General features: G+C 34.4%; 1 protein-coding gene across 1 annotated transcript in view; it reads right to left on the bottom strand.

The window, feature by feature from the left end:
* The window catches only part of LOC106674189 (exostosin-1), a 300,933-nt gene extending 286,951 nt beyond the window's left edge, over positions 1-13,982 (bottom strand). The window contains exons 1-2 of the mRNA XM_014406774.1: positions 12,960-13,982; positions 9,652-9,896 (exon numbers count right to left, since the gene is read on the bottom strand). Coding sequence (XP_014262260.1) covers positions 9,652-9,896; positions 12,960-13,637 — 923 coding nt within the window. The 5' untranslated portion in view covers positions 13,638-13,982. The remainder of the gene's footprint in view (positions 1-9,651; positions 9,897-12,959) is intronic.
* Positions 13,983-22,450: the final 8,468 nt, after the last annotated feature.

Here is a 22,450-nt window from a genome sequence, read left to right on the forward strand (position 1 = left end):
AATAAAAATGTAAAAGGAATTATGTACCATTTCATAGGAGAATTTAGAAACAAATGGTTACAAAAATCAGCTAACAACTAAAGAAATTATAATACTTAAATGAGAAAAAAATGGAAAATTTAAGAAAAAATAGAAGGAAAATTATTTTTAAAGAAGTAGCAAAGCTTGACTTAAAACGTCATTAAACAAAACATTAGTAACTTGTTGTTTACCTTTTTAGTGTTACTATTCCTTTTACCCTCTACAGATTGAAAAAGAATAAGTTCAATTTCGTACTTTCCAAGCCAACTCGTCGAGTGAGATAATTGATTTTTTAAATTGTTTTCTTGGATGAAACTAAATTTGAGAAAAAAAATTGTTCGTAAAAGCTTGGTTTTATGTCAGGAAAATCTCGCCCGGGCAGTGCTTTAGTCAAGGATACGTAGCGTCCGATGCATAGCCCAAATCTTGGGTGTGCCGCGCTCTACCAGCTATTTAGACCACCGGATGTCTCGATCGAAGAAAAGGTATGACGGCTAAAGACGATCGTTTATTGCTCTCACCGCACTACGGAACCATTATTTAACGTCTTCCGTATGTAGTCAAACCCAAACGGGATGTAATGTACCGGTGAGCACTTAAACAGTCATGAGAAGGCTTCGGGCAAAAAGTCTCTAGACGTCCCTTCCGCATCGGGTTATCTATTACTGGAGGGCATCAAGTAGACTATTCGCAAATCAGCATCTCTCTTGGGCACTTGAACAATGGGGGCAACTCTTCACTATATGAGTGCCGAGTTTGGACTTCTCTTCACAGATCAGATCATCTCTATCAGATGACCGGGACCGTGTGAAAAGTAGACGTGGAAAACGCTTTGCTTCATGTGCCATTCGTGAGTCAAAGCCTTTTCAAAGACAATCAGTTATGGTGTGGTTGAATCGACGTCCATGGCCGTACCGAACTGATTATCATATAGATTGGATCTTTGCTCTAAGGTACATTGAGGGAGTTCTTCTGTGTGAGGTCCCATTCGCTCTATTTATTAGGGACAATTCCTTGTTAGTGTATGATAATTCTAGACCACATATAGTTCGAATTACCATCCATTACTTGTAGGATGTAGGGATTACTACAATGAATTGGCTAGCACTTTCTGTTGGCAACAATCCCACAGAAAAACTTATGGAACATGATGAAAAAGACCCTTAGTTGATAATTTTATGTGTATTTTGCAATATTTAGAGATAATCTTCAGTAAATGATCAAAAGGTTTATTGTTTTTGGTTATTAATATGTACATTTGTAAAATCGTGTGGCTTGCTCCTATAATTTTTTCATTGTTAAATATATTAAAACTTATTAAACTTCATCAGACCGAATATAAATTTCAGAATTTGCTGAACAATTAACATCATAGAATTCGGAAGATGCTGCTAAATATGGCTTTATTTCAACCATTAAATAGATAATAAAATTAGTCCATGTTAAAAATATAACATTATTATGGCGCAATAAGCTAGTTGCATTTTGTTTCCCTCTCTATTAAGATACCTGATCAAAACAATTTTTTATTTATTTTAGACTTGATGGTATAATTTAACACTGATCTTTCATGTAATATTGAAAAATTGCTTGTTTGGAAAGAACAAAGAAATCCATTTTTCCGATATCTCTTGTTGCGTTTGAAGAAAATGGGGGCTCATTGGTGATTCAGGTGTGGTGCTGGGTTACTAGTCAACATAAAACATTTTTGCCGTGGAAATATCGAGTTATCGGTTCGATTTGGAAGCCCGGCCGCGGAAGGAGACCCAAAGTTGATTTGGAAAACACCATCTGCCGCGAAGGATATATCACTACCGGCACAACTGGTCCTAAATTACTTTCTCGGCACGATTTTTCCATAACCGAAATACCCGTGTGCTAATTCAGCGTATGTGTATGTCTAATGTATATATCACAACACAATGCACATGCAAATAGTTTTGTTCAATCTTTAATATTAATAATAATGCTAGGTAAAAAAAAGGATGAAATGGATAAGAGAACGTAGCCTATTATCTGGCAACAAACATAGAAACAAACTCCATCCTTTACATAGATCGGTCATAAAATTACTAGGATAATATCGCACCTACCATTTCAGGATCAACGCAAGAAATTCGGACCAAGCAAGCCTAATGTTTTTATCAGTAGCAAAATTGGATCAAGTAAGAAGAAGGGCATAGACTCAATTAGATTCAACCAACGCTAGTTCTGGTCTTAAAATTCTTAATGTTGAACGAAATGATGAACAGACAGACAAATTAATCGAGCGCTCCTACCAAGTAAAATAATTATGATGGCGAAAAGAAGTAATATAAACTTACGACAAGTCACCCCTAAGGAATTTCTATCAATAGGTGGATGAATTCAAATCGTTACACTAAAATGTACGGTTACACAGGTTTCCAGTTCCATGAGGTTGGAATTCTCTTGATTACTGATTTATATATTTATATACATAAATACACAAGTGTAAAGAGTTGAGCTCAGTTTAGTCACAGGCAATTCCAGCACCGACAGGCCTCGAGAATTACTCACCGGCGGCAGACCTCGGTCATCCGTCCAGCCACCGAGGTTTGTATGCAGTGGTTATGATCAGCAAGGTCATTTCAGCGCCCAACGCAATGAGTTCCAAACCTATTCACACTATCATTCACTCTTAAATACATTCTTCTCTATTTACGAATGTTGACCTATCTCAACTTAGTTGCCTGGTTAACCTCCACCACTGTCATATGAAGAATTCTTGGCTGGTTTCACACCAGGCAACTTGTGGAATCAACGTCTCTTCCTAATAGAGTTCATTTCCATGTTAGAAACCAAAGAAGCAAGAGCATTCATGCTTGTTTGCCAGCTCGTTAAAATCGGGATATTATTTGAGTGCTCCTTCTCTCCAAACTCTACTTCTATTAATTTTGTCACAATATGTAATGTCTTCAATAAACAGTTCCAGATTGAAATTTGACGTAGAGACGTTTTCCATAGTGAATTCAGTTGAACTGGTGTGAAGCACGAATGCCGACTAGCGTCTTTTGAGCTGAGTCAACCAATGGGGATGAGAAGGTTAGCAACCTGCTGGCCATCCTCCTAAACCGAAGAGTTGACTGCGTTTGAAATGGTTCGGGCGTTTCTAAGCATTTGCTACCCAGGTTCTAACCACCCCGTTCAACTTAGTTAACTAATATAATTGCCTCGTGTATAAGAGGCCTAAATGATATACATAATCGGTTAAAAAGGTCTATTCAGAACCTAACAAAACGTATAAAACATATGTCACATCGAAAATAGTACATACTCTACGGGCGACATCCGGGGACGATGCAATCAAATAAAACAACTTTTTTCAGAAACTTCTTCAACTCAGATTTACATTATCATACCTTACATACAATAGAGAAAATTATGGATACACAGTGGAAACGGTGAGGGGGCAAAAAAACTCAACGGAATAAATATATACCAAAGCGACAAGCAATTAATCATCCCCAGTTCTGTGATTGGATATGTTGTTCCATACATTGTCTATACGGTAGATTTCTCCGATATTAACATGATTTTTTTCAATTAATTTTTTTTTGTTTTTGGGGTTCAACAGCAGAGGTCATATCAACCCCTGAGGCGCCCTGGTTTTGAAAAAAATTCAATTTATAATATGTTGGGTTCTACGTCAGGGCCGTTTAATTCTAGTCATGTTACGTCCATCACTTTCGAAATATGTTAAGCAATTAAGGTGAAGGAGTCTCAAATATTCAGGGCTGCTTGGCTGTCTATTGATCTATCCTAACTTTGAATCCTTTTTTGCGTGCATCTTGGGCACTGAGAAATATATATATAATTTATGTTTTTGACTACTCTGGCCTGTTCGGCTATGTACCGTTTGAGCTGAAAAGGAAAAAAATAGCTTTAAAGTTTGTTCGGTACGATCGAGCGACTGATTCATCACCTCGAAAACCTCAACGAACAATATCTCCTAACATATTTTTAGTGTCCCTTGAATTATGGATTTCTGGCTGGAGTTCCTTATTTCCCTACAAGTCGTACAGTTTAAAGATGTAACAGTACAACAAACAAACTTTGAATATTAATATATTGTTGACACGACCAGCTACAGGTTCATCACCTCGAAGATCTCGACAAAACAATCGCACAATTCAGAAAAATTCATTATAAATTTACTAAATTCACTATTTTTCATGGTCCGCTTGACCAATTAATATCATTCAACTAATTAAGGTTTTAAGTTGAGATAAAAAAGTCAGCATCACGAGCGGGATTCGAACCCATGACCTTCGGACTGATACGCCGCAACTCTACCACTTGAGCTATCGTGACATCGATCCCCTAGGGCACTAACATCCCATCTCAACCGCACCTATTGCGGTAGCCGAGTGGTTAAGGCGTCAGACTCTCGGCTCGTAGATCCCGCGGTCGTGGGTTCGATCCCCACCGTCGCCTCTGGACTTTTCTGACGCCTAAGGGGACCGGTGGCCGCAATTGAAAGAAATTGGCACGGCACTCATCAATGGAAGGGGCGGGATCGGATCTCAGCGACCCTGAATTTGGTCCCACCAAACCCCTTCAAAAATGAGTTTCTTCGATGGAAGAACACCAGTACAACGGGGGCTCAAGTTCACATTTGTGTTTCGAGCCCTCCCCCAAAATATGGAGCCAGGGATAAAGTATAAGCTGTACAGTTCAGCTGCAGTGCTCAGGAGGGAACTCCTCCAGTCCCTGGTATAAAAAAAATGGCGGTGTAGGATGAATAGGGGTTTAAATTCATTAAAGAAGGAGGTAAGGATTGTTTGGAGGTCATTAATAACCAACTAAATCAGAAATATAAGCTTGCAGGAGGTATTACTGGAAATGAGAATACTTCATTAGAATCAAGAGTACTGTTCGGGTGCATAGACATATCCCAAGACACGGTCTGTCACCCTGATTCTCTCAAACCAAAGCGGTTACTACTCACTTATTACCAAATCCTAAAATCCGAATAGATCTTGTTTCAGAGTAATGTGCGGCAATGAGTTCTGAGACAAGACTGATCCTGGAGACCCATAAGAGAGCATTCTTGGTCCCATCCTATATATCATTTATACTGCTGACCTTCCAATACATCTCAACACCAACCTTACAACCTACGCGGATGATATTGCAATTTTATCTCCTAACCCTAATCCTATTCAAGCGACCTCCAACTTGAGATCATTGAAGTGCAAACGTGGAAGATGAAACTGAACGAGGATAAATGCACCCAAACTGCATTGCACTCTAAACAATAGCCTTGTCCAGGTCTATAAGTTAACAGTAAAGAACAACTGACGTGGAATCTCCTCACAAGTTAAGAGAAAAGAACTAAAGACGATTTGGTCAACTACGAAGACATAGGGCAGAAATGAGGCATGACGATAAAGAACAAAGTAACTCTGTACAAATCTTACACGTTTTTGAGCATACAGAGCGGAATTGTCAGGAACCACCAAGCATTCTAATCAAAAAGCGTTTAATGAATTTTCCAAATACCACAACGACTTTAACTATCGCTTCTTCCCGCTTTCTAAAGTTCAAATACAATATTTCAAGACATCCTAACAATACTGCTCAAGCCTTCACCATTACTTCCCATGAATCCTCCACGTCGCCTAAAACGACGATGCCTTAGCCTAGTGTGCCATCATTGGCTGTACAAATAAATATTAAACAAAAAAGTTTTATAAGCAAAATCAAAGAAATCTAATTCAATGGAATAGTTTATTCTTCTTTTTTTAATTATCTAATTGAACTACCTCATTGCCCTTAATACTAAATTTTACTTCAATAAATCCATGGAAAAAGTTTTAAACAAACTTTTATAAGCAATATCGTTCAACGGTCCCATTTGCCTTCGGGGAAGATTGAGAATTACATTCAACGGGTTTCGAAAGGATATTTAATGGGTTCCAGTCGATTTTGTGTTAGGTCCTGGAGTATTCATGGAAAAGGGAAATAAAATGAAGACTTGGCTTTTTTTCACTACACCCTAAATACTTATGCAAAGAGATTTTTTTTATCTATCCGAAATTATTTTATCCATTTATTTCCTTAATCTTACAGTTTTATTTTATTTATTTGTTAAATTTATTTTATTTTATTCTTTGAGGGGTTTGAGGTTGGTTAAGAGAAAAGAATACTTTTTTCATTTAAGTTGAATATCCAATTAACTGGTGGCGACGTTGACCTTTGTAGAAAATTGAAAATAATTCGACCCTTTGTAACTTTCCTCGTGGTCCCTGGGCTGTTGAACCATCTAAAGGTCTGTCAATATGCAAAGTTGTGCAAACAGATCCGGGCAACTTTCGGGAAAACGGTTTTGAAAGGACGTAAACCATCATCACAATCGAATCTGTCCAGCTTTCACCATACTCTGCGTACAATTGTCACCTTTCTCGCTCTACATATATTTTAAATCGATTGCATAATAACCAACACAAAATTAAATCAGCGTGATGTTTTTTTTTTCTTTCTTATTTAAAATATGTATGACTTATGCAAGAATGATAATTATACATCAGTAATCCTAAACTAAAGCAAAACAAAATTACTTGTTACCTCATTTTATTTGACATGACATACATTTCAAACAGGCCCTTGTTTAATGGATAATACATGCTAAATCAATTAAAATAATTAAAGTTGATATGAGATTAAGAGGTTTAAAAGATTTTTTGAAAAAACACTCACCTACAATTAGTTAATACTAACACGCAATGAATGAAAGGTGAAAACAACTCATACCTAAATATAACAGAAAAATATTAATAAGAATAAGAGAATTTAAAGAAAAAAATAAAACTATTACGCGAATAATCACAAATCAGCGTATAGAAACCGTGGACAGATTCTTATTCTAGGCTAACAATTTCGGAAAAATTTTGAAAATTGATCACGGCTTAAATATTAAATTTGCTGCCTAGTTTCCTTCAATTCTTCAGCAAGAGGCCGCGCGTATGTGCCCAGCATGTTCAGAAAGGTTGCTCGATGTGTCCGACCTAAATGAGTGTTGCAATTCCTTGGCTCCATATAGAGAGCGCGTAGGAATGCCACCCGATATGAGAATTGTGATTGAGCACAGCAGCGAGTATTTGGCCCCAATCTCCCAATTATTATTATTATTATATATGTAGTGCTTTATAGAAATCACTTTTTCAGTCCACGAGTGAGTGAATGTATTTATTAGCGTGAGTGTGCACAGTGAGAGGGCCGATGAAGGAATGTTGACAGCATCAACCCTCAAGTACTTTAGTAACATATTAATTATTTCTGTTACTAGCCAGTTATATAATATTCGTATAGGGTGATAGAATAATATCAAGTACTTCACCATCCTTACTGAGCGAATAGTATAATACTAAAAAAATTATGAGTGAGAGACTTGAATCTAGAATCTAATAGTGTTGGGGGCTGAGTTGATCTAGCTGTAGCAGCCCTTGAAACCAACCTCGCTGACTGGACGGTAAGTCCGTCAACACCCGGGGGGTGGATGATCCTCAATGGCTGCCGGTAGTTTATAGTAAATGTTAGACTTGGGAAAAACTGAGAAATGATAGGCTCCACACTGTACATGTGCGCAGCTCAACTAATTTCGCATCCATAATAAAAATAGTATATTCTTATTTCTTTTCAGGCAATTCCGAGTTTCCTTTTGATCATCCTTTTCTTTTGTGAGAACCGTGATAATTTGTTGCTGGGGTTCTTCAAGGCTGTATCCTAGGATCTATCCTTTTCGTTGTGTATACGGTTGTACAAAATACCTCGTACAAAGTACGTAAAAATGGTTCTCTACTCTTTCTCTTGGAAGAAATTCGAAACCCATTTGAAAATCAGTTCATAAAAACGTTAGATTGATTGCCAGTCGGTCAACTGGTTACTGTCACATTTTTTCGTAACATTTTACAAAAATTTCATTAGTATTTTTCATAGCATAAGAATCTACTTTCACGGATAAAAAAATGAAATTTTTGGTTTCTAAACGAGCCTATATAAACCAGTAATCAGATAGCACGTTATTAAACAAAACATATTTTAGATAATTCCTAGCTTCACCTCGAAATTCACCTTTTTAAATGTCTCAATGTCCGATATTGACAAAATTTTGACAACAGAACATGGTTTAACACTAGCAAGAATAATGAATTAGGAAGAAGAAATACAGAAAATGATATTTGGACAATAAATCAAATGCTAAAAATTCAAAAAATCTCCCAAGTGTTATATTAAATGCTATAATTTTTTAATATGTTCTTTAAATTTTAAACTAATTCTGACTTTTAAAGTAGTGTTTCTAATGATTTCTATCCAAGAAATACATAAATAGAAAAATAAAGCCTTAAATTTAAGATAAGACTAAGTTTTGAAAGACAACTTGACCCAATTTTGTTATCAAAGTATATAAATATAGCAGTTTATTTGTGTTTTGTCAAATAAGGTCTATAAATTTATTGTAGAAAAACTGTTGACAAAAACAATTTACTTAAATTTACGAATAATATGTTATTTTTTACGTTTTACTTTTGTTATGAATCTATATTCTATCTACATTTTTCCAAGCCATGTTTGCCATTAAGCTTTTACGGCAATTATTTAGATTTAGCCGACAATCTAGAAAGCATAAATCCAGTAGGGATAGAGGGTTGTCAGAGGGAGATAAATTATCAAGGAAAAGTAAATCCCGTCAAGATTTATTCCTTGTGTACCGTTCCCGGATGATTGTGCCGTTCACACGTATACCAAAAACATTTTTTTAACCTAGAACAAAACGAATTGAATACAGTCCACGAAGAGGAGAATTTTTCTCCCGATACATATACTAAATTCAACCACTGTGTTGACCTAAGTTGCCTGATGACAATTTTGTTGGTTTATTATTTATTTACTGCCTATTGGCCGTGCATGGAGAATATTTAAGGCAAAAGTGGCGAAGATTTATGACGAATGTTCAACCCGATGCTAATTCCTGCAAACTTCAGAACTAATAATAGCTCTAAATCAGAGACTTAAACTTTCTCCTAGATGCCTTATCTCCATGATTACTTATTGTTGTTTCTTAACACTGAGGAACCAAACCCAATAATATTAATTAACAAGAGAGTACAAACGAGAAACTAAACCGAAGAAGTTGTGAGGCAAAATTAAAGTAAGTTTATCAAAGGGAAATTAGATATAATAATATAATTGTATGTAGTTTCTTAATTAATTCTGAGTCTAAAAAGTAAGTACTGTCAAAATAATGCAAAAGTTTACTCAGATTCAATTTACGTCCAGATAAATAAACACTAAAAGCGCATGCTGAATACACAAATGTTTAATTTACAAAAATTAACCACCTTGAATATAAATTGACCAAAAAAATGTATTTTTTTAACCCTTTACTTAAAAATTTATTTTTGAAAAATAAATGTTGTTAATTAATACAAAATCGTAAAAGATAGATTAATGTAGTCCAAAACAAATCATATCTCTAAAATAAGATGGCTGGCGTCAGCATTTGGTCCTCCGGGCCGGATATAAACCAGCGACCTATGGATCTACAGTCCGCACACAACCTGGCGCCAACATATATATTGAATTTTGTTAGTCTACAATTTAACGCACCTGTCATATTCTGTGTTGTCCTCGTCGCATCGTTCGTCTTTCATCTCTTTCCAAGATTTACCGTGTTTGCACGTCGTCACCAATACGATGTCTCTCTCGTTGTGCAGGTGGTAAAGGGAATTTCTGGTTTCCGAGCCGATCCCGTGGACGTAACGTTTTCCTTTAAAAGCCAGGAGGAACTTCTTGTTAATCGGAAAATTGTTTGTCGCAACGAATCCCTGCTCTCCGCCCTTCTCCGGGTGATTCTGAAATTTTAAAAAACATAATTAATTTTTATTAAAATCATAGCCAAATAATGAAAATAAAACGCTATTTTTAACTCTATAATAAATCATAGCCCAAAAGTTCTGAATATTCACAAAAGGAGTATCGAAATAAAGAAATGTGTCTGAAGTGAGGAGATCGAAACGATAGAGAAAATCAATTTTTTTAAATAATATAACAAATATAAATTATATATCATTTAGAACGAGCAATCATGTTTACTTTTATTATTCATTTGAATTCATTTTATTATTTTATTTATTGTATATAAAGATTATATAAATATTATATACATATTATATTATAAATAATTTATAACAAGCAATTGTGCCTTCTTTTTTTATCAAGAAATTTCCAGTTTTTGCACAGCATTCGTTGTACACATATATATTTTTTAAATAAAAATATATTAATTAATATAAAAGTTCTATAGTTCTCTTGTTTCAATATTTCTTATATGTGATCACCAGTTAACCGAACTGGAAAAAAATCAAGATGTTAAACTTATAAATGTAAACATTACTGGTGTAAGAAAGAGTGAGGGGAGCGAGTCCTCTTTCTCTCTCTATTTCTATTCTTCGATGTAAGAAATGTCCATGAGACCTAATTTTGCGGGCTTCACACACACACACACACACACACACACACACACACACACACACACACACACACACACTTTCTCACACTTACTCACTCTGACTCTCTCACGCCCCTATGACTATCTATCTATCTTTCTCTCTCATTTCATACAAAATGAAATGTTCATTTTGTTAATGAAGAAGCAAATCGATTTTGCTTTTAAACTCATGGCAATGGGCATCATTAGATAATTAATTCAAGATTTTTTTATTTGTTTTAATATTGATTATTCAAGAAATAATCCAAAAGATATGATAATTACTGACATAAACAATTTACTTTTAATTTAATAATTTTCAATGATTAATCCTTTGGCCACATTTGAAAAAGTTTTGTTATTAGGTTTGGAAAAAAAAATTCCTATTAGAGCAGAACTACATCCATTGAAAGCTTGATAAAGGAAGTGGATGTTTTTCTTTCCTCACAAATTGGTCTTATCCCTGATTTTTTTTAAATTAATATAAAATGCTGTTATCAATTATATTGAAATAATTATTACCAACTATCCACTACTTTTAAACATTCAAGCCATTAAAAATTACAGAAAAGATTGATCAAGTACTTTCAACTTTTTGTTTTGTTATATCAATATCAGCTTTTTGTTACTAATATGTAATCTTCAATTCTTCAATGTGGAATGGGACTGCCTAGACTGACAATTATATATTGAGTCTGCCCAATTTTTTTTTAGCTTTTGTTTTAATGATTTTTTTTTTTTTTTTTTTGTAATTTAAGGTACTTATTGGGAAAATTGTTCGATTCCCATGGAGTCGGTTGAAATTTCAGCCCAGTCGTACAATTGTGATCATACTTTCCATATCAGTAAATAATACTATTAGCATTTTTAATTATGTGATTATGTAATATTCTAGTTCCTTAAGTGTGTGTGTGTGTGTGTGTGTATGTATGTATGTATGTATGTATGTATGTGTGTGGGGGGGGTTATGTATGTGTGTGTGTGTGTGTGTGTGTGAGAGAGAGAGAGAGAGAGAGAATGAATGAATGAACAAGGAGTAAATAAATGAGACACTCTTGCTCTCTCTCTCACTCACTCCCTCCTTTCTCTACCACTTTCCGTTTTATCTCTCTTTTTAAAAAAATTAAAAATAATTATTTTGTTAATGAAGGAGCAAATTGATTTTACTTTTAAACTGACATCATTAGATAATTAATTAGTGATTTTTTACAACCACTATCTAATACCTACAATCTATTGAAAAGAAAATTTAAAAATTACACATCATAGCTAAATTTTTGATTTTAACTACATGAATAAGGTCGGTGTACGAATATCAAGTATTCCACCGACCAAACGGAATGAGTGTATTGTATGGATGTATTTATGTGTATGAATGTATTTATTTGTATAAATGTAGTGTTTGAAAGTGTAAATTAGTTATATATTACAAACAAATATTATAAAGACAAGGATGAGTCACTCTAGACTGCCATATTATTTATGCATGACTTCTATACAACTTCTTTTTACAGCTTATGTTTTAAGATTTTTTTTTGTAATTTAAGGTGCTTATTGAAAAAAATTTTCTATTGCCATAGAGTTGGTTCATATTTCAACCGTCGTACAGTTGTGATTATGTCCTCCATATCAGAAAATATTACTAATAGCATTTTTAATTAATGTGAGTGTGTGTGTGTGTGTGAGAGAGTGAGAGAGAGAGAGAGAGAGAGAGAGAGAGAGAGAGAGAATGAATGAATGGACAGTCTTTTTCTTTCTCACTCTCTCTCCTCTCTCTACCTCTTTCCATTTTAAAATAAAATAAAAATATTTATTTTGTTAATGAAGAAGCAAATTGATTTTACTTTTAAACTGGGCATCATTAGATAATTAATTCATGATTTTTTTACATTTTTTAATTAATCTGTTTGAAAAAAATTAAAATTACACATCATAGCTAAATTTATGATTTTAGCTACATGAACATTATAACGACACGGATGAGACACTAGTTTGCCATATTATTTATTTATTCACCTTCTTTTTACAACTTTTGTTTTAAGAATGAATTTGTTTTTGTATTTTAATGTACTGTTTTGGGAAATTTTTTGATTCCCATGGAGTCGCTTCAAATTTCAACCCTGTTGTATAATTGTGATCATGTTCTCCATATCAGAAAATATTACTCCTAGCTTTTTTTAATTGTTCTGTGATTATGCAATATTCCAGTTCATTTAAGTTTTTTCATTTATGTTTTTGGGCTGCATCGTTTATACCTTTGCTGATTAGATGGAATTTTAAATCATTTCACTTTTCTTATCTTTGTAGCATTCTTTTTCTTGTGTACTTTTAAGAGGTTACAATTTAAGTTTTTTTTTGTAGTGTTATTTATTGTTTTTTGTTCAATACATATATATACTTTTCTTAAGAACAGCTCAGTCCGACTCACTTTATGAAAGAGTGGTATGGATATGTCAAACCCAGGGCGGATGCTTGTGACCGACATGCTCGCTTTAGCTAGAATCGCTTCACCAGTGTCAAATCCCAACTCCTCCTCAGCATAATCAGGCCAGGTGCCCGAATACAAATTGAATATCAGATGGTTTTTACCACCGTTCCAGTACTTCAGTCTTTGCAGTCTCGAAGGAACATTCCTGACATAGTCGGAAGACAGATTATCCCTGTCCAGGGTGTCGATGGCAAGGACGAACAGGCAAGCAGCAGCCGGGTCAGGCGTGTAATACCTCGACTCGATGATAACATCAAGAACCCTCTGATACACGGGGCTGGGTATCAACGGGACTTCGGAAGACTCATCGCCGACAGGGTATACGTAAACTTTAAAATCTTTGGCACACCTGCTGAAATCGAAACAGGTTTCCATGCGACACTTTTGGTTGACGATGCCCTTCCGGAGAGTACGACTGCCACCGACACGCCTGACATGGGGCATAGGCTCCAAATCCTTCTCGAACAAGTGGTCGCTCCAGACGTCGACAAACGAAGGAAGCGTGTCCACGTCGAATGGTATGTAACGTTCACTTTTCAGCCTATATCCTCCGAAATAGCAGTAGGCGAGGAACGCACATGATAACAATACCAACAAATAACGCTTCTTCGCCTGCATATTCCTTCTTCACCGGAGTATAAGTCCCACTAGGAATTTTTCAACATTCTCATGTCACCAATCTCTCCTGTGCAGACGTTGGGCGTAAACTCGACGTCGTACAGCTTGAAAATAAAAACCCGCACGTTTGCCCCATCGTTCCGACCGGCTCGGGGACACTAGAACGAGGATAAATCCGAAGGAGTTGCTCGCGATTCGAACGATACGATACCGACTGTCCGCCTCCCTGCACCGCCGACGGACGACATCGTACACTCAAACCGAACACAAGTCAGATTGACACCGTACACTGACACTCAACACTGTATAACAAAGTTTCTAGAGTTCCCTTCCTCTCTCCGGCTCTCCTGCACTCTGGCATAAAAACAATGAATTATACTCTAGCCCAGCATACGCCTGCCATCTATCAGACCTTTACCTCACTTGACATCCACAAGATACAAACTGGCAATTACAAATACAGACGATTCTTCATAATTCGAAATGCAAGGGAACACAAAAATAATTCGAATTATCAAAAGGAAAGAAAATCAAATTATTAGGAGTTGATATGTATTTTATGTATTTTTACAAATTATTGATTGAATTCTACATAAATGGCAGTTACAAATACAGTCGATTCTTCATAATTTAAAATGCAAGGGAACACAAAAATAATTCAAATTATCAATAAGAAAGAAAATCAAATTATTAAGAGTTGATATGTATTTTATGTATTTAAATATATTATTAAATTATTGCTTGAATTCTACATAAATCATCATAAAAATAATGAGAAAGTGGAAATAGATCAACTCCAAATTTGAACGTTGTTACGTATTATTAAAAAAAATTCGTTGTAGTATAAAGAATTCCAATTCTTTTGAACTGTTCCATTTAGTGGCCATTAATTAATGATTATTTGAAGATCATGAGATGCAATCTGGTGTGATGTAGGTTTAGAAAAACATTTTCTTTATTGTGCCAATGTTTTGATCTTAATTGAGATCATCTTCGGGTCCTGGGATTTATAATCATTGTTTAAATTATACAAATATATGGTGGTTAGTGACCATTAATTGATAATTATTCAGAAATTGTAAGATGCAGTCTGGTGTGATGTAGGTTTTAGAAAAACATTTTCTTTATCGTGCCAACGTTTCAATCATTATTGAGATCATCTTCAGGGCTCAAAGTGTTTGTTTTCTGTGTAATTCTGCCATTCTTGTGTGTCGTGTTGAGAGTGCCCCTTGTGGTGATTTCTATGTTTAAAATGTTTCTTTTGAAATGTATTGTGGCTTTATGTATGTCGTTAATTCTGGTGTTTGGCTGTGTTAGTGTGACATTTGTGAAGTTAAATTGTTTTTGATGTGAGTAGGAAATACTTTGTGTTGTCTACATTTCAACAAAAAAGTCCTCTGGTTGATAGCCGAAGCAAGTTTCTTCTCCTTGTTGGCGATGTCCTTCAGAATACTTTTAGCTTCGTGTCCATATGTAGTTGAAATTTGTTCATAGAATCCCGTTCTTCGTTCTCATGTAGAAATGTGTGGTGGTTAGTGACCATTAATCGATAATTATTCAGAAATCGTGAGATGCGGTCTGGTGTAGGTTTCAGAACTCATTTTCTTTATCGTGCCAACGTTTCGATCTTTATTGAGATCATCTTGTTTTCTGTGTAGGTGTTTTGTGTGTCGTGTTGAGAATGTCAGTGAGATATTGATGTTTTATGGCCTAATTAATTTTTTAATAATTTGTTTATAAATCCCAGGAACGTTGGCACGATAAAGAAAATGTTTTTCTAAACCCTACGTCACACCAGGCCGCATCTCACGATTTCCAAATAATCATCGAATATCGGTCACAATTCACCACACATGTTGATTTATTTTGACTTTTTTTTTTTTTTTTTTTTAAATTTGAAGTTGTATGTAATGAAATATTTTTCACAAATAATGAATATCCAACAGTATACCTATATATGGCATTCATGTATTTGATAAATTGAATAATACATTGTATTGTAAAGTTTTTCTTTTTTTTTTACATTGGCAATGGTTTACATTTACACTATTCAACAAAAGTTAAATTTAATTACTGGAACAATTGGTTGATTTTTACTGTTTGTTAAGTTAAAAATAAACAGGTAATAAATTATAATAACAATTTTATAATTTTTCTACACAGGGATCTATCTTCTTTCATTTCATGTCCAAAATTTAACTCTACATTTTGTTGCAAAAGTTGTTTCAAAGTCACACATTGAAAAAATGTAACTTTCTTGGCTGGTATCAGCTGACATATTACTTTCCCAAAATTAGATTTCTCTGTCCTACTGATCTACATGATGATTCAAAAAATGAATTTTAAGTAACTAAAACAATTGTTTCCTGGATGTTTTCAAAGAAATGGCTAAATTTAAAATATCAGCCGTCTGTGATCATAATCATTAAAATAAATAGTATTTTAATCAATTAAGCTAGATAGGATCAACCAGGGTGATTGGGTAAAAACTCGAACCCAATAAGTACACTCCTCTTAATTTTATCATATTTTTAAAAATTGATTGTTAATCGTTGTTTATAAAAATTATATTGTTTAGGTAGCAATTTTCATTAATCCAATATTGAAAGATGGCAGTGAGTAGTACTCAAGACGTCATCAATTGATGATCCGTTGGATTTGGGATGGCATTGTCATCAAGATGAAATGCCCAGAAAAAATATTTGAAATTGCTTCAGAATACCAATAAAAACTTATTTAAAAGTTCAAAGACTAGGCTGTTTGATGATGACAGGAGCATTTTCAACTGCACCCACCTTAGCACTTCAAATCATAACCAACACCACACCTCTACACATTGAGGCTAAGGTCAGAGCTAATTAATCATTAATCAGCTGCTTCAGATTAATTAGTGAAGGCAGCTGGAATCATAAGTGCAATAACATAGGTCACTCGAAAATCTTAATTAAAGTAATCTTAAATTAAGTTAACTATTGGTTAACGGCCAATTATTAAACGTTAATGATAAAAAGATTAAAACCCCTTCAGGGAAAAAGTACTTTCAGGTAGTCACCCCTTGTAAATATAATTATAGTTTTGATGATGACCATCGCAACATAGACTGCTATACAGATGGTTCACTTATCAAAGGTAGAGGGAGTGGTGCAGGAATCTACATACCTAAATTAGGAATCAGCATCTCCTCTCTTGGCAATAACACCTCCGTTTTTCAGGCGGAAATCTGGCCATTAATGTGTGTTGTAGTACACTTATGGAAAATAAAATTAAGGGAAAGATATTAGAATTTTTTCTGACAGTCAGGCTAGTCTTAGGTCATTACAAAAAGATTTGTCAACCTCTAGACTGGTGGAGTAAATTGTAGTTCTTATCAATAGGAATTCTTCCAGGTTTACCATACCAGCACATAAAGGACACCATGGGAATGAAGAGGCGGATAGCCTGGCCAAAGAAAGCTCTAATACTGCCTTTGAAGGGCCACAACTGGTATTACCTCACTCTATGAGCACAGTGAAAGAGTGTTAAAAACTGGGGTATGAAACAATTCCTTAAGTAGTGGAATCTATCCCCCGGACACAGGCAATAGAAAGAGTTTGTTAAGGTGATCAAACCAGCAGAATCGAAATGGTTATTCTCTATCTCAAGGAAGGGAATTAAGAGGCTGATAGGCATTCTGACAGGCCACCGCCCACTGAGAAGAAACGGCAAGGCACTACCTCGCAGAGTGTGATAGGTATGCTAGGTCTAATTTTGAAATCTCTGAAGGAGCAGACATCCCCAAATCACTCCCCAAGATAAAATGGTCCAAAATCTTGGGGTGTGTGAACAAGTCCAAGAGATTATGCAGGACATGTGAGCCGACCAAATCCCGGAACTTTTAGGGATGGGGTACGAGTCTACCCAGGCATTTAACCCCTCGAGTCTTNTGAAGAGTCGTTGAGGCGTCATCGATTGTCGATCCGTTTGGTTCGAGCTCTTCATCACAGAATACCAATAAAAAAATTATATACAAGTTTATTTATTATAAATGGAATATAAAATAAATTATAATGACGTGTAAAGTAAGGAGTTACTATAAGGATCGTTCTATGAAAATGTGATTTTAATGTTTGTGATTGATTTTAAAGGATTTATTATACCTTCACTAGTTTGAAAACTAAATTTTTAAAAAAAGAGCGAGAATAGACGGAACAAAGATATTTAATATAGACAAAACCATTTTATTAATTGAGGGCGAATTTGTTATCCGTTTACGAAAACGGCGCTCGGACATACTAAACCTGCAACACATTCAGGTTCGGCAAAACTGTATCACAATTATTTCAGGAGCGAACGTCGAGTCATGATCTGAAAATTTATATTAAAATCTTTTTAAATTATTTTAAATTATTCCGAGGGTATGTAAAAATTTTACTTTATGACACATTGACCAGGTTTTGTAAACTTTTGTCATTTTATGAATTTTGATTTTAAAAATTCCTTCGGTGGTTATTTATCGAATTTTGTTCGTGTAATTTCGCATTAACTTATCAAAGGCAAGGTAGGTTTTGATTACTGTCTGCCACAAAGATATTCGTGCAAATAGAAATAGAGCCATCAAAGTTTGCTGTCGATATAAAAGGATGTGAACCTTTTATTTGGCATTTCCGGTGTTGCAATGTCCGAAAAATCTCAAGACTTTCCTATTCTTCCTTTCCCATTTTGAATAGAAACTCTGTGATAAAAAGAATAAAAACGATACCGATCTGTCGTCTGTGTGTGTTTCCACTAATTTTAAAACAGATTGGATATTATGTTTTGCACAAAGAGATGTTTTGTTAATTTACTGTGATTGACGTCAATATCTTGTTTAAAATGAACCTTCTTCTGTGTAGTTTCTATTCCCGCTTAATTAATTTCTTCAGTTTTTTCTTTATTTTTTAATTATTATAAAAAAACTATGTTTCACGAAAATGGGCATTCAAAACAGTTAAATAGGGGGAACGTGGAGCACCCCGAAATCGATATTATTTTGACTACTTTTATAAAAAGTGTGTTTTTGGTTGTCTTCATCTGTGGAATAAAGTGCGTCAAGATAAAAAATGTAGCAGATATAGTTTTAAAGGGTTAATTTTTAAACTTATTATCCAGTAATTTTTTATTATGTCTCACTTAAGAATAGCATTTAAACTATGTCTTATTTCATTATAAAGACGATTGGATAATAAAGTGGTGTTTTTCTAGAAATATTTTTTTTTAATTATACTGCAACCAGGCACACTAAAACCGATCATGGAAAATGGGAAATCGACGAAACGTGACAGACCCAAACAGTGAGAATAAGCGGGTCAAAATGATCGGAACATACAACAGTTTGGATCTATTATTGAGTGATTAAAATAATCAAAACGATTATTCAGAATATTGATTTTTTTAATAAATGAAGAAACTGGAAAAAAAGGACGAAATAATACCCAAAACGTAAGCCTTAAAAAACATACAAAACTTTATTAATTTGATACCAATTTCAATTTTGAAGGACCAAAAATTTGTGAAATTTATTGCAGCATATGACCCAAGATTTTCCTACAGCAATTAAACACCTAAATTCTTTAATATACCTACTACATAATTATAAACAATGACCAAACTTAAATTATTATTATTATTGTTTTTGTACTTTTTGAAGAGAATTTTAAAATATTTGGTAATTTTATTCATTTTCCCATCACGAAACAATTAAAATAAATCTTAATAAGATCAAAATTATTTTTAATTGTCATATTACTCTTATTAATTTAGTAATCTTAATAATAGTATTTACCACTGGTATAACCGTTTAATCATCAAATCAACCACATTATTTTTAATGCTTTAATATAATGTTTAATAAAACCCGCAACTGAAACTGGAGAATCAACAAAACGTGAGAAACGTGAAGAGTCTGGAGAATGCCTTGAAATACATTTATATAAATAAACAGCACGTTGAAATAGCTTGATATTATCACCCCCCCCCCCAAAAAAAAAAAAAAAACACGTAAAAGCCTAATTTTAGATAAAAGTGAAAGTTCAATATTTTTCAATTTAATAGCACGAAAGTGCTGATAAATCAAGAAAACCTCCCACTAAAAAATCAAAATCAGTCAAGAATACTTTGTTGTTTTATTGTTATTGTTGTTGTTTTTTCCATTTAGGCTAGAAAATAGTGTGTTTTAATTATAACCTTTGAATTACGATCGTGAATGCTGATTATTCTGCAAGGTCTAGGATAAATACTAAAGAGAACATCTACTTCCGCAAATTATTAAAAATAGTCCGATATCGGAGTACATAAATTACACAAAACATGAACGACCTGATTCCTTTTTTAAACACAATGTCCATTTTGAAACAATAATACAATCGTACTATCTAATTATTACGTCAGTTGGCAAGGATATTCGTTAGTCCTTTTAAAGTACAAAATTATAGTTTTGGCAAGTTTTGGACTTGGATTTATTTGTACATATTTAAAGGATTCGTGTTTTAGTAATTAACTCTCAGCTTATTCTGTTTAATATTCGGAACTGAAACTTTTTTGTCAAAATTTATCAGCAAGAACTAGCGAAACGCAAGCGGCTCAATGATCGTACTTATTTTTTATTAAATTTATTTGATATGTACATCTACAAATATTGTACTAATGTGTAATATTGTATTATTACATAACAGAAGGTATAGCCATACTGAAAGCGCTGGAATAGTCCGCGAAGATACCAAATAAAAAATTGGGATTATGACGGACAGTCTCAGCACGATATGCCAATTTTGATAATAATGAATATATTTTAATCGAAATTGTCAGGTTAACCTACAAATTAAGGAATCAATGCAAAAACATTGTAATACGCTGGATAAAAGGGCATGTAGGTATAAAACATAATGAAAAAGTCGACCAGTTAGCCAAGGAGGCAACCATTAAAGGTTCTCCCACGACTGTGCAGCTAACCGTCGTAGACGTTACAAACAATATCAAAAGAGACGTGTGCAGAAAGTGGCAAATTCGGTACGATACGGGCACAGCAGGGAAGTTCTACCGTTCATTATTCCCAACATTACAAAAGAAGCCGTGGTTTCAAGAAATAAAGAGAGGAAAAGCTTTCTTCTCAACAATTACACGACTCCGAACCATGGCATCTGCGGTACATATTTATACAGGATTAACTGTAGAACATCGCCAACGTGCGATGTAGAAGAGAGCTTTGACCGGATACAACTACAACGCACCGAATATGAGGCCCAGCGAGAACAATTTCCTAAAGAATTGGACGCTTTGGGGCAAGTGAAAAGGCCACTGAACTTAAGCTCGTTGCTGGCAGAGGTTGACACGAAAATCTACGACGCCTTGTCCAAATACTTCAAGAATTGTGACATTAGTGTTTAAGTTGTTTATTCGATTATTTATATATTTATGACCTATTTATTTATTCATCGTATTTACATAGACAGTTACTTAGATTAATTATTTAGAAATCGTGAGATGCGGTCTGGTGTGATGTAGGTTTCAGAAAAAACATTTCCTTTATCGTGCCGACGTTTCGATCTTTATTGAGATCATCTTCAGGGCCTGGGATTTACAAACATTGTTTACATTCAACAAATACATTTTGGATGTGGAAAAGTGAATTTATACAATGCAAAATATATTTTTTATATATTCAATCAAAGCATTTCTATGCACTCATAGTGTCTGTCTTCTGTGTAATTGTGCCATTCTTGCGTGTCGTGTTGAGAGTGCCAGTGAGATTTTGCTGTTTTGTGTTTATATACATTGGATTTTGAAGGGGTGGGGAAGGATTTCGGTATAGAAAAGACATTTTTATATAAGGCGTCGGCTTTTTTGAGGTGAAAAGAGCCGATGAAGGGAAACAATGTGTTGGTAATGGTTCGGCCAGATTATCCTTTCAGGATTATATAGAAAGGGATAAATAGGAAAAAGAAAGCTAAATTGTTGGGAAATTAGACTATGTGAAAAATATTTGATGTGTGGAATGTAATGTGATGATATAGGTATGTTATCTGTATTGAATTTGTTTAATTTGGCGTAGCTGCGGCTGAGTTTACATGTATCTGTTCTGTAATTGATGCTGCGTTTATCTCTGTTGATATAAACCATTTCTAAGAAATTACGTTTATGTTTGTTTTGTCCTGTGTGTAATACTTTTGGATTTTTGAAGTCGAAATTGTGTTGGTGTTCAAGATGGTGGGTAGCGAGTGCTGTAGGATTTTGCTTAGGTTTTTTGCATAGATATGTTGCTTTACTCTCTTGTCCAGATATTGGGATGTAAGACCGATTGAAATTGCCGGACAGTTTAAACAGTTGATCTTGTACATTACGTCAGATTTATTTGTTATTGGTGTGGGATCTTTAATTTTGGAAAAAAGTGTTTGAATTGTTTTATAATTTTTGAAAGCTACTTTGAAGTTATCGGACGAGAGAAATGTGTTTAATTTATGTGATAGGCCTTGGATAAATGGCATGGAAATGTATGCTGGTTTGTTTGTATTCGATAGACTTAATGTAGTATTATTAGTAATAGTGGATGGTTTTAGTGTTGAGTTGTAGTTGTTGATTATTCTGTTATGTGTTTAGGGTAGAGATTGTTATGGAGCATCTGTTTGTATATCTTTATGTTTTTGTGGTGGAAGGATTCATGGCTTAAGGTAATCATTCTGTGAAGTAACCCTTTGGTGTTTATTATTGTATGAAGAGGATGGTGAGATTTAAAGTTGAGGTAGCGATCTGTGTTTCTTGGTTTTTGATACCAATCTGTGATTAATGTGCCATCTGGTTGT

This window comes from Cimex lectularius, unplaced genomic scaffold (genome assembly GCF_000648675.2).
Source record: "Cimex lectularius strain Harlan isolate CLEC.00 unplaced genomic scaffold, Clec_2.1 scaffold91, whole genome shotgun sequence".
NCBI classification, from domain to species: Eukaryota; Metazoa; Arthropoda; class Insecta; order Hemiptera; family Cimicidae; genus Cimex; species Cimex lectularius.